General features: G+C 62.7%; 2 protein-coding genes across 5 annotated transcripts; one reads left to right on the top strand and one right to left on the bottom strand.

Moving 5' to 3' along the window:
* Positions 1-189: 189 nt before the first annotated feature.
* On the bottom strand, positions 190-4,115 carry YIF1A (Yip1 interacting factor homolog A, membrane trafficking protein). Of its 3 annotated transcripts, none has more exons than XM_036326560.1 (8): positions 3,909-4,115; positions 3,117-3,328; positions 2,877-2,981; positions 2,679-2,757; positions 1,316-1,373; positions 1,039-1,194; positions 489-607; positions 190-392 (listed from the first exon to the last, which is right to left on the bottom strand). In XM_036326560.1, exons 1-8 carry the CDS (start codon positions 3,937-3,939, stop codon positions 223-225), a joined length of 930 nt encoding a protein of 309 aa, XP_036182453.1. In that variant the 5' UTR covers positions 3,940-4,115; the 3' UTR covers positions 190-222. The 3 variants fall into 3 exon arrangements, with proteins under 3 accessions (XP_036182453.1, XP_036182455.1, XP_036182454.1); XM_036326562.1 differs by having other exon boundaries at positions 489-543; positions 3,909-4,114; XM_036326561.1 differs by having other exon boundaries at positions 489-582; positions 3,909-4,113.
* A 2,204-nt stretch (positions 4,116-6,319) lies between these two features.
* TMEM151A (transmembrane protein 151A) lies at positions 6,320-11,112 on the top strand. Of its 2 annotated transcripts, XM_036326558.1 has the most exons (3): positions 6,410-6,539; positions 7,874-7,889; positions 8,784-11,112. In XM_036326558.1, the coding sequence occupies exons 1-3, from the start codon at positions 6,421-6,423 to the stop codon at positions 10,113-10,115; spliced, it is 1,467 nt and encodes a 488-aa protein (XP_036182451.1). In that variant the 5' UTR covers positions 6,410-6,420; the 3' UTR covers positions 10,116-11,112. The 2 variants fall into 2 exon arrangements, with proteins under 2 accessions (XP_036182452.1, XP_036182451.1); XM_036326559.1 differs by lacking the exon at positions 7,874-7,889 and having other exon boundaries at positions 6,320-6,539.
* The last annotated feature ends 1,601 nt before the right edge of the window (positions 11,113-12,713 follow it).

The raw sequence follows: 12,713 nt of genomic DNA, 5'->3' as shown, positions 1-12,713 counted from the left end.
GATGAGGCCCAGAAATCAGGATTTTCAAAAGATTCCCAGGTGATGCTAATGTGCAGCCAAGGTTGAGAACCACTGGTCTAGACAGTCCCAAACCTGTTCCCCTGGACACTGCAAAGGTGCCAGCAACCGCCCCCGCGCCCCCCCCCCCCCCCAACACACACAGGCCCCAGAAACAAGGGTCAAACAAAATCAAGGAAATCAAATCTTTAATGTATGGAAAAATCAATGCCAGTGGGGGCCAGGGGTCACCGGACCAGGTGGAAGGTCAGCCAGTATATGATGAGGGGCTGGAAGGCTGCAGCTCCCAGAGTCAGGTAGAGCTGGAGACGCTGCCGGGGGGCCGGGGCCCCCATGCTGTCGGGGCCCAGGGCTGCTGTTCGCAAAGAGCGCACCTGGAAGAAAGGAGAGCTGCAGCTGACTGGGGCGGAGGAGGGCTCATCCCCAGCTCCAACCTGGGGAGGACGGGGCAGGGGGCAGCCCAGACTCACGATGAAGTACATGAGTGCAGACGACGTCCAGGCCAGCGCCACGTAGTAGCCATCGCTGCCAAAGAGCAGCCCCGTGAGCACACTGAGGATCATCCTGCAAGGCCAGGGTGGGGAGCAGGCTGGAGACCCCCACAGGGGTCCAGGCCTGAGACTGGCCCCACCAGCCAGGGCCCAGAGCCCAACGTAAACCCCACCCACCACCACCCAGGACTTTTCACCCCCCCGTCTGTCCCCACAGGGACCTAGACTCAGAATGAATCCTGAAGGCCCAGGACTCAGCCCAGGACCTGGATCTGAGACCTCCCTCACTGCCCCAGCTCCAGCCCCTTCTCCCCTGTGCTCCCATGTGACTGACTGTCCAGTCCCCACCTGACAACACTACACGTTCCTGAAGCGACTGCTGGAAACAGTCTCTCTAGTAGAGGAGACAGGCGGAGAGGGGCAGAGGCACGTCCAGGGTCACTGTTCCAGGCTACGCTGTGCAGGCCAGGAACCCAGGGCCCAGAGCCCTCCCCAAGGCCAGCCTCCCGCTGGGCTCCCAGGTGCTCACCCGACATATTTGTAGCCGCTGTAGGCCAACAGGTGGAAGGTGCTCAGGTCACTGCGAACGGTGGCCAGGTAGACGCCCAGGAGCAGGGCCAGCACCTCCAGCACAACCCACACCAGAGCTGTGCTTGCGCACAGGCCCAGCACCTCTGGGGAGAACCTGTGGCCAGGGGGGCGGGGGCAGGTGTGAGACTGGGGGCTGGGAGTGGGCTTGGGACCTGGCACAGATCCCCTAGGCTGCTGTGGAGAAGAGCAGGAATGGGGAGGGGGCTGGCACTGACCTTTTCTGAATGCCCAGTGCCATCCCAGCCAGCAATACATAGGTGATGAAGGCCATTGCTGCCAAGAGCCAGAGAGACGCCATCAGGCCTGGTTTCCTCAACCAGAGCCCTCCCCAGCTAGGCATTTGAGGCCACTGACACCCTTACCTCCCCCTCATACCTCCTTCCCTGCACATCCCAACTTGGCAACTGTCACACTCAGCCCATTCTCCCGTGTAAATGCCACCCGATCCTTTTCTCAGGACCACCAAGCCATCTGCCTCTGTCCCTGTGCTAGGAAACTCACCAAAGTTCCCTGCTGTGTCTCAGAAACATCACTGGTCAAGGCTATTGCTCATCCTTGACCCACAGGCAGGGGTCAAACTGATCTCAGGAGAAACCATAGGACCAAAGTGCAGGTTGGATGGACTAACCAGGCTGTCCCTGGGTACAGGCCATGGGGGTGACCTCATTGCAGCCAGTTCTAAGTCTGGACATTGGTGCCAGCTACAGCTCTGGCCACCCTGCCCAGGTAGAGCTCCACGTTTAACTGTTTGCACCAAAGCTCAGAGCCAGTGGGAGCCGGGCTTTCACAGCTTTACTAGTAACTCATCGGTCCTGTCCTCTGCCCGCCTGAAGCACCAGAACTGATGTGTCCACCAGAGGGCAGTGTTTGGGATCAGGAAACCAGCTCTACCACCTGCAAGATACTCAAGTCTCTGAGCTTGGCTTCTCCATGTAACATGAGAGTGGAGTTCCCACCTTACTCGGTGGTCCCGAGAGGGAAATGGAATGAAGGATGGAAGAAGAACCCATGTCCCTCCTTGGGCCCTGGGCTGGCCGGGGCACTCTCACAGATCAGAGGAGTCAGATGTAGAGTCTGCCAGCCACAGCCAAGCGTGGGCAGCCTGACCTGTGCCATGTGGACGGGCAGTTTGGGAACTGAGAAGGGAGGGGACTTTTGAGCAGGCCTTGGGGACAGTAATAATGATGATAACAGCTACTCGTTACGGGATGATTCCTACGGGCCAGGTGCTGTGCTGAGTGCACCCCACCTCACCGAGCCTCCACCACACGCCTTTGCGGGAGGCACTGTTTTACAGGAGAGTGAGAGTAGCCAGGAGGAGGTCTAAATCCAAGGCTCCAGGCTGGGGAGGCACACAGTCCGAGTCAGGAGGCAGGAAGGTGTCACAGGGGTGTCCCCTGAGGTCGCTGAAGGCATACCCAGGAAGCTCCTTCCTGGCCACCCCGCTGTCTCCCTGGTATTGCGTGACTGCCACACACAAAAGCCCCAAGAGCAGACACTGAATCAACACATGACTCTCCTCGTTGGTGCCGCAAGACACAAGTCCCCTCACATCCCCCCGCCCAGGTCAAGACTCACTGGGAATATAGAGGTCAGGGGCGTTGAGGTCTTGTCGCGGGGGCAGAGGGACATCACGACTGTACTGCACTTCCCAATTCTGGCAATGGCAGCGGCAGCCCAGTCGAGAGGAAAAGACAAGAGAGGAAAGAAGGGGTTGAGGTGTGGGGGCCAGACTGCGGAGCAGGATGAGGGAGGCAAGGGGGCCTGCCAGCTCACCTGGTGTGTGTAGGGGAAGACCAGGAGCCCTAGCTTCTTGGCCACATAGGCTGTGTCCACAGCGAAAAAGTACTTGAGTTTGTTGACAGACACAAAGCGGTGCAGCTGGGAGGGAAGAGAGAGGAGGCTGTGGGCACAGGGCACCCGGACCTCGGGGTGCTGGGAGGGTCAGGTGGGATTGCGTGATGCCCCAGCCTTGGCCAGAGATCCTGCCACCCTTGCCCTGGGGGAGCACCACACCTCCTTGTGCACAATGTCCTTCCCATGGGATGCGATGGAACTGCCATAGGCCATAGCCACGTTGGCCACTGGGTCCCCAAGCAAGTGGTTGACATTGAAGGCCACGTCGGCTCCTGGGGCTGGGTATCCCCCTGGCTGGATGGAGTAACCACCGCTTGTGTCATCGAAGAGGGGAGGGGGGTCCGGGGCGGCCCGGGTCCTGTGCTTGGAGCCTGTGGGTTTGTAGGTAGCAGAGGAGGTGTCAGGAATACCCAGCATGAGCCCAAACCGCCATCCCTTCCCCAGGGGTTCTTCTCAGAGGCGCTAAATGTGGGCAAAGAAAGAGCTGGGGCAGTGCCTGGACGCGGCTGCCCACCGCGGGGTTCCCGGGGGCCTTCTCAAGGGAAGTGATCTCCGAACAGCCTGGGACAGTGAGAAGCTTGCTAGGCGGAGAAGACAATGGCAAGGGCATCTCCAAATGAAAAAGGTGGGAAAGGCGACGGCTGGGCACCCGAAGACCCCGGGCAATGGTCGGGGACCCAGCAGCGTCATGACAGGGAAAGGCAGTTCCGGAGGCGGCCCCGTTCGTGCCCGGGTCCGGCACGGGGATCCCAGCTGTGCCGTCACTGCCCCATCGCAAGATCGGCCGAGAGGGCGAAGTCCAGGACGCGTTGTCGAGTGGAGCTGGGCAGGAACCCTAACGACACCCGCCACCCCGGGCAGCGGTCAGGCCGCCCCTTCCCTCGGGGTGAGAGGGCCGTGCCGCCGACCCTCCGGAGGCAGGTCGGGCCGCGCCCCGCCCGCCCCACGCACCGTGAGCTCCGTAGCCGGAGTGATAAGCCATGGCCGCGACGCTCGCTCTCCCGGAGGGCCCGCTGCGCTGCCTCGTGGGCACGAATACTAATGAGGCAGCTGCTCCGCTCCCGGAGCCCCGACCGGAGTTACCGAGCAGCCCGACACGTCCCCGGGCTGTGCTACCGCAGCCGCCATGTCGGCAGCGTCATCGTGAGCCACCTGCCATTGGCCCTTCGGCGGCGGCGGCCCGTCCCTCCCCTCCTCCAATTGGCTGCTGCCAATCCGTCACCGAAGCGGATTCGGCAGCGGCCGACTTCCGGGAGGGGCGGAAAGCGGAGCAATTCGAGGTGCTCTCGGATTGGATAGTGGATTTGCAGGTTCGGCCGGAGCAGCCAATAGGCAAGTTGCTGTAGAAGGGTGTTGAGAGTTACTTCCGCGCTTGCGCAGTGGGCACTTGATGCTAGTCTTGCCACGACTACACCTGGCGGACACCCGGCGTAGACCGGCTGCGGCCGGGGTCCGGGAACAGAGTTCCACTCGCCGCACCTACTCCAGGAGGGAAGGGCGATGGGGCTCTGGCCAAGCCCCGCCCTCTGGTCTTTGGCCCCTCGCTCTCATACTCGCTTTCCTCCCCCGTCCCCCACACCCCCAGAGTCCTGGCGTGGAGCCCGGGCTGCCTGGGAGGTGTTGGTAGGAGGCCGGACTGGGCAGTGACAGCACAGCCCAGCGAACCGGAGATGCCGACTCCTCCTCCAGCCTCCCACCCCTTTTTCTGCGCGGGTGCTGTCCGTCGTCGGGTGCTGAAATGGTCTACTGCCACTGACGCCATCCTGCAGACCCCGGCCGGTGGCCTGCTGCTGGAAGGTCCTGGGCTCTCGATCCACACCAACACCATTACACAGATTGAAAAACTGAGGTCCTGAGATTGGATGGTATAGTTGGGACAGGATCCTGACCAGGCCTGTTCTGTGGTACAGCCTGTTTGGGGATGGAGATGTGCTGCTGTTGAAACACCTGAGTCACCGCTGGCCCTGCGGTCATCTCTAAGTGAGACCCCCCACCCCCAAGCCTCACTCGTGATCCCCGGGCCTCCTTTCTCCCCACCCAGTTTCTGAGCACTCAGCCTCCCCCGAGACAGTCCTCAGGCACCACTTTCTAGAGAGCAAGATCGGGTCCTCCGTGACTTCCCTCTAGTTAGCTTCCCAGTGTCCAGTTACACCCGGTGACTTTCCGGCCCACGTGGTCCAATCTCAGTGCCTTTGCCCCAAAGTCCCCTCCACCTGGGATGCCCTTCTCCCACATATCCACTTGTCCAAAGTCTAGCTATCCTTTAAGGTCAGTTCTACTTGTGTCTCTCAGAGAGACAAAGGGAAGAGAGGCCTAACCTGGCTTGGGGTGGAGACTGAAGGTCAAGTTCTAGGTTCCCTTTGGCTGCACCAGTTTGCCCTGCATGTAACTTCCATGAGGACAGGGCTGGTGTCTTCTCCACTCCTGCCCTTGTCTTCACTGTGCCGAGCACAGTGCTTGCATATAGAAGACACCCAATAAACATCGGTGTCAATAAATAAATAATGAATGGATAGAACCCAGGGTCAGTCCTTCCTTCTCTCTACCATTGCAGCGACCACAGCTTTGAACGGGCAGGGGTGTTGAACCGAATGGCCTTTGAATTGCCCTTTGCGGGGGCGGGGGAGGGGGGATGACAAAACAAACCCTGCCTGCATTGCAGCTCCCTATGTCCCACCCACCGACTGTCTAGCTTGGGGGCTAGGCCCAGATCCAGGGACAGGCGTGAAGGTCTGAGGCCCCTGAGGACCAGGGAGCAGCGCTGGAGCGACAGGGACCTGGGAGGAGTCCCCCCATGCAGCACGGGTGCCACCCCCTGAACCGTGTGGTGGATGTTTGTGCTTTGATGGACTCTAGCGCCCTTCCATCTGCATCGCTCCGGTGGGGAAAGTGAGGCTGCGGATGCAGAGCGCCACCCAAGGTCACACAGCCGAGCGTCCTGAGTCAGCCTGCGGAGTGGAACCCAAGCCTCTGTCCAGCTAATCGGGCGCTACCTCTGTTTCGGCTGGAACTGCCTCCCTCCTACAAGCGAGGCTTCCCGGCCGGGGTCTGGGCGGACTCAGGCCTGCGCCTGCTCCTCAGCAGTAGACACCCACCTTCGCAGTTCTCCTTCCTCATTTCACAGCGGGGGTCGGGGAGCGGGAGAAACTCCCCCGGAGAGCAGAGACTCGCCCAGGATCACCCCCGCCAGCGCGGCAGGAGGGGGACCCAGGCCTCGGTCCACCCAGCCTGGGCTTCTTGGGGGCTGGGGCAGCACCCGCGGTACCAGGCTCTGCTGGCGGCGCCGCCGGTGCCGTGGGGGCGGGGTCAGCGGAGGGCGGGGCGCCGGGCACCGAGGCCGCCAACGCCGCCGCCGCCGCCGCTGCCACCGCGCGCTCGGGCGAGCTCGGTGCACTCCCTCCGCGGCCGCCGAGCCGAGCGGACGCCCTCCGGGGCGAGCGGCAGCCCTCCGTGCTCCCCTATCATGCCCGGGGCCCGGGCCCTGGTCGCCCAAGCAGCCAGGACACCATGCCCGAGGGCGGCGGTGGCGATGGCGGGGAGGTGCCTGCACTCATCACGGACGGCGAGCCGCTGCGGGAGGAGGTATGGGCTCTGAGTGGTGGGGAGCCGGAGCCGGGTCGGAGCGGGGAACGGGGGGCAAGGGAAGGGGCGGATCCCGGGGCAGGGGCTGAGGTGGGAAGTCCTGAGCCCCTGCGGACAATGACGTCATTGGGGTAGCCTGCGCCCTGCGAGGGGTCGGGGCCTAGGGACCCGCGTGGGTGCAGGGGCGGGGCATCTGGGAAGGGATGTGGGGGGCGATTCCCGCCCCCTCGTCCCCTGTTCCAGCTTCCCCCTCCTGTGACGTCAGCGCCTGGTCCCTCAGGTCCCCATTCCGCAGCAGCGCTGCCCTCACCCCCAGGGCCCAGGGGTCAGGCCCCCAGCCCGTCCTGGCGGCTCACGAAGTGCCAGGCAGAGCCTGCAATGCAGCAGCAGTAGCAGGGACTTGGGGGCGGGGGTGGGGGGGCGTGTAGGGAAAAAGGTAGGGAGGAGGCCTCTGGTACCCGTTTCCTCACCCCGCTGTGAGGGCCTAGGCCTATCCTGCTGGCTGGGACCCCCAGGATGGCTCCTCTTCAGCCCTAGCTGGGAAGAGGACCTGCAGGGGTGTGGGGCCCAGGGTGGGGTGAGGGGTGATAAGTGGTGATCGGGTCTATGTGTGTGTGGGGGTGAATGCAGTGTGCTTGTAGGTGTGTGAACGCTGGTCCATACTCCCCACACCTTGGGTGGGACATATGGACCCTAAAGTCAGGTGAGGTGTGATGGCCGCTAGGCCTGGGTAAAGTGGTCATGTGTGAGTGCATGTGCGTGTCTTTTTGTGAGAGTCTCTCCTGTAGAGTCAGTCTGTGGGTGTGGGTGTCAGATTGCAGAAGGGGGTGGGGGTGGAGAATGTACTGTGGCCACGTGAGGGCCTGGTGTGTTCCTGGACTGCAGTGAATGTGTAACATGTATATGCATGCGTGTGCCCTGTGGTGTATGTGTGCATGTGTGTCTGCACACCATGTTGTGGTGTGGGGATAGGGGTTGTGCCCTGGGCACAGGTGAGGATCTGGTGTGTCTTGGATGAACAGGCTGCATACACACCTGCGGTGGGTGGGTCTGGGATGAATGTGTGGGGTGGGATGTGTGCATGAGTGGGTGTGTGCATCGCTGGCCCTGCGGGTCAGGGTGGTGGTGTGCACCTGTGGGGGCTGATGCAGGGGGAGGGCAGGCCCTGGGCTGGGATGGGAGTGGTTCATTTCTCCTTGGGCCTCTCAAGGCCTGCTGGGTTGGAGTGGGAGAGGCGGCCCATTAACCCCACCTCTGCTATTTCCACCAGACCACCTCTCCCCTTTCCTGTTTTCCCCTCCTCTCCCAACGGCCTCCCCTTTCTCTCTCCATAGGCACCTTGGGGATGAGGTGAATGACAGGCTGGCAGCCCTGCCAGGAAGGGTGGGCCAAACCTTCTGGGCCAGGGAGTGGCCCCTGCAGCCCAGCAGCTGTGTCCCACCCCCTCCTTCAGCACAGATGGGGAGTGGAGGCCGGCACTCCATCTGCTCCCCCCAGACTCACACCTCCCCGTTCCCAGCTCTTCCTCTTTCCGGTTTCCTTAAAAGCCTGGCCCAAGTCTCCTGCTGTCCCTAGTGGAACCAAAGGACCGAAGGGAGTCTCAGGGTGACAGTAATAATATTCATTCCCATGGCCAGACCCTGTGCTGAGCTCTTCACACGTATGATCTCATTGAATCCTCTCAACAACCCCAGTGCACAGATGAGGAAATTGAGGTGCAGAGAGCATGAGGGACCTGCCCAGGTCATACAGTGAGCGGTGGCGCCAGCACGGGGTCCTGGGCAGTCGGCTCCAAAGCCCATCCATGCTCTTTGCCCAGAGGGCCCCTGCCACCCTGGCCTCCCACACCACCAGGTCTGGGAACTGAGGCCCAGAGAGGGCAGGGATATGACCATGACCACACCACAAGTTTGGGGCAGAGCCGGGACAAGAACTCACTTTTCTCAATGGCCAGTTAGAGGGTGCTTCCTTCTCTTGGCAGAGATGGGTCGTTTTGTCCTAGATGCCCTTGACTGAGAACTGACCCGCCCAGCGCAGATAGGCCTGGGTTTGAGTCCTGCAGCCCTACTGTGTGTTAGCTAGAATGGTGAGAGGCCTGGAGTTTGTTATTCAACCTCTCAGAGCCTCGGTTTCCTCATCTGTAGAGAGGGCAGCACAGCACCACCCCCGCCACTGCGCCTGCGTGGAGTGGCAGGCGCAGTGACAGCCGCCCTGACGTGGCCTCCCTCTCTGCCCGCCCTGCAGCAGCGGCCCCTGAAACAGTCCCTGGGAAGCTCCCTGTGCCGCGAGTCCCACTGGAAGTGCCTGCTCCTCACGCTGCTCATCCACTCCTGTGGCGCCGTGGTGGCCTGGTGTCGCCTGGCTACGGTGCCTCGGCTGGTCCTGGGGCCCGAGGCGGCCCTGGCCCGCGGGGCCGGGGCCCCGCCGCCCACCTACCCGGCCAGCCCCTGCTCGGATGGCTACCTGTACATCCCGCTGGCCTTCGTCTCCCTCCTCTACCTCCTCTACCTGGCCGAGTGCTGGCACTGTCACATGCGCGCGTGCCAGGCGCCGCGCACCGACGCGCACACGGTGCTGGCGCTGATCCGCCGGCTGCAGCAGGCGCCGCCCTGCGTCTGGTGGAAGGCCACCAGCTACCACTACGTGCGCCGCACCCGCCAGATCACCCGCTACCGCAACGGCGACGCCTACACCACCACGCAGGTCTACCACGAGCGCGCCGACAGCCGCACGGCGCGCGCCGAGTTCGACTACTCTGCGCACGGGGTGCGCGACGTGTCCAAGGAGCTGGTGGGGCTGGCGGAGCACGCGGCCACGCGCCTGCGCTTCACCAAGTGCTTCAGCTTCGGCAGCGCCGAGGCCGAGGCCTCGTACCTCACGCAGCGGGCCCGCTTCTTCGGCGCCAACGAGGGCCTGGACGACTACCTGGAGGCCCGCGAGGGCATGCACCTGAAGGACGTGGACTTCCGCGACTGCCTGCTGGTGTTCGCCGACCCGCGCCGCCCGCCCTGGTACGCGCGCGCCTGGGTCTTCTGGCTCGTGTCGGCCGCCACGCTGTCCTGGCCGCTGCGCGTGGTGGCGGCCTGCGGGACGGCGCACGTGCACTACCAGGTGGAGAAGCTGTTCGGCGCCGGCTCGCCCGCGCCCGGCGCGCTGCCCAGCGGGCCGCCCCTCTCCCGCGTGGCCACCGTGGACTTCACCGAGCTCGAGTGGCACATCTGCTCCAACCGGCAGCTGGTGCCCAGCTACTCGGAGGCCGTGGTCATGGGGGCCGGCGCGGGCGCCTACCTCCGCGGCTGCCAGCGCTGCCGCCGCTCCGTCAGCAGCAACTCGCTGCCCCCGGCCCGGCCCGGCGGGCCCCGCCTGCCTTTCAGCCGCAGCCGCCTCTCGCTGGGAGCCGGCGGCCGGGCCACGCCCGGGGTCTTCCGGAGCCTGAGTGGGGGGCCGCTGGGGCGCCGCGGGGACGACACCGAGCCCCTGGAAAGCCCCCCGTGCTATGAGGACGCCCTCTACTTCCCGGTGCTCATTGTCCACGGGGACGGCGGCTGCCAGGGGGACGGGCAGGGGGCGTTCTGAGACCCCTTGGCCCCAAAGCGGCCCCGCCCCCGCCCCGCCCAGGGCCTCCATGCCCGAGTGACTCCCAAACAGACCAACACGCAGTGACCCCGGGGCCTTGGCGGGCTCCACCGGAGCTGAGTCTACGCACTGTCCCAGCATGGCTCCTGCCCGCCACCACCGTGTCCCACCCCCTGCGATGTCAGACGATCTGTCTTGGGAGTCGTTCTGTCTGGGCAGGGGAGGAAGTTTTCAGAAAGCTGGGCGTCCTGGGGACAGCTGTGGCCTGCAGCACAGGGCTCCTGCGGGTCCTCCCTGCGTGGCTGCGGCCACACTGGGAGCCCTAGAGCCACGCAGAGCACGCATTGGTGGTTTGGGGCCATGCCCAGCTGGGCTGACATCCATGAAGCTGAAGAGCGGGTTATGATAGCACCACGGCCTTGGCCCTACAGCCCACCCAAGGTCCCCATCCTCCACCCTTGACAGCGCCCTCCTGCCCACTGGCCTCTTGGGGCCAGTCCCTGATCAGACCCTGCAGCACAGCCCCTCTCCCGGGAGCCTGGTTCTTAGAGCACAGCCTTGCCCCACCCTACCCCCCAGTTTTCCTGGTGTACTCACCCACATCCAGCAGCCCTATAACCCAAGGCTTCTTCTCAGGGCCTTGAACCACATTCCCTGGTCCCTGCTCTCCCCCCTCACCCCCCAAGCCCAGGTCTGCCTCTGTCAGCCATGCACACACCCTCTGGGCTTCTCTGCTCTTCATTTTCCTGGTGATCCACAGGGCCCAGGGCCACAGGGCATCCGAGGGGCCTCAGCCTGACACAGCCTCCTGGACGATGCCCTTGTTCTTCTATGCTTCCCTCATCAGTAGGGCCTGGCCCAGGGGACACCACCCCTCTCCCAGGGAGGAAAGAGTAGTCCCTTCCCTTCCAACTGGGGCTTCCACCCCCTCTCAGGGGCTGGTGGGGGAGGGAGGAGACAGCGAAGATGCAGATAAAATAAAAGGTATAAAATGGAAGGTCTCATGTGCATTCCTGAGCAGTGGGTCCAAGGCCACCACTACCAGGGCCCTGGGCCAGCCTGGGCTCTGGGAGGGGATGCAGGGTTGAGCTCCAGTGATCCCAGGAGCAGGGTAAGCTGAGAGGGAACCTCCCCGCCCAGCCTGGGGCCTCTGAGACTCAGGTTTGAGTGGCTCTGAGCAGCTGACTCAGTCCACTGGTATCTGGGTCACTCCTAAGGCGTGGTCCAAGTGGTCCCTCTTGCAGTCCAGTGGGGCTTTCCATTCTGCTGCTGGGCGTGCTGAGGACTAAGGAATGGTGACTGGCCCCCGGAGTGGTCTGTGGCTCGAGCTCAGTTCCTTGGGGGAGTGGGCACTGAGCTGGGTGGAGGACACAAAGCAGAAAGCAGCCAGCCCCAAAGCAGGGCTTGGGAACTGAAGACAGAACGGGGCTAAGGAAGAGCCTCGCCCACTGGTGGGGCTGGCGTGGTCCCTGGAAGTGGCATCTTCACACAGACAGCTGTGCGGGGTGTTTACGCTGCCAGGGTGCCAGGCTGAGAGGCACGTGTGGGTGGAATCCGGCCTGTGGGCCACTCCTCCAGCCCTGGCATGGCGCTGCATCCCCACGGATGAGGGAACCGCTTTCTAACTCGTGCAAAGGCTCTGTAAGGGCTCATGGTGGCCCTGGAAGGGTGCCAAGAATGGGAGGGCTTCTCCCGGCACAGGCAGGGCAGAGGGGGCCCTGGGCAGTGGGACCCGCCTGCAGGCCCTGAGGCGAGGCGAGATGAGGAGGTAAAAGCAAAGGGCAATGGAAGAGTTGGCTGAGGCCTTCGACACCAGATCCCGAAATTTGTGCTTAATCTGGGACAACCTGGAGCCATGAAGATGGCTGAGCAGGGAAGTGATACGGTCAGGGCTGCATGTTCGGATTTTAGGCAAAAGTCTGGCTGCCCACTGGCCACGTGGAAAGGGTGGGGTTGGAGACCAGAGCGTGCCCTGTGCATTGGCTCACTGCCTCACTTCTTTGGGAGGGAAGTCAACTCTTTGTAAAGAAGCGATGTAGACGGGAAACTCTATGGCGCCCAAGCATTCAAGGAGGCTGAGAGGGCAGGGGCCAACGTACCGGCTCAGCGCCACCGCGTGGCGAAGATTTCCCTCTTCCGTTGCCTGCCCTCCCGCCACAGCCACCTAGCCACTACCCGCTCTCCTCTCCTCAAAAACAGAACCCCGTTCTCCTTCAGATGGCAGCGAGCCCAGCGAAAAGGTGGGCCCTTGTCCTACCCGGTTTGGCTCAGTGGATAGAGCGTCAGCCTGCAACCTGAAAGGTCCCAGGTTTGATTCCGGTCAAGGGCACATGCCCGGGATGTGGGCACGATCCCCATTGGGGGACTTGCAGGAGGCAGCTGATCGATGATTCTCTCTCATCATGGATGTTTCTATCTCTCTCTCCCTCTTCCTTCCTCTCAGAAATCAATAAAAATATATTTAAAAATAAAAAATAAAAAAAATAAAAGGTGGGCCCTTGCACCCTGCACAGCTGTATGTGTGCCAACATTTCTAGCCTTCCTTGCCCATATAGTGTGGCTTAATTTTAGCATATGAAATATAAACAGAATGTGTTG

This window comes from Myotis myotis, unplaced genomic scaffold (assembly GCF_014108235.1).
Source record: "Myotis myotis isolate mMyoMyo1 unplaced genomic scaffold, mMyoMyo1.p scaffold_m19_p_10, whole genome shotgun sequence".
NCBI lineage: Eukaryota > Metazoa > Chordata > Mammalia > Chiroptera > Vespertilionidae > Myotis > Myotis myotis.
Note: the sequence above shows the minus strand (reverse complement) of the source record. Positions and strands in the feature narration are given on the sequence as shown.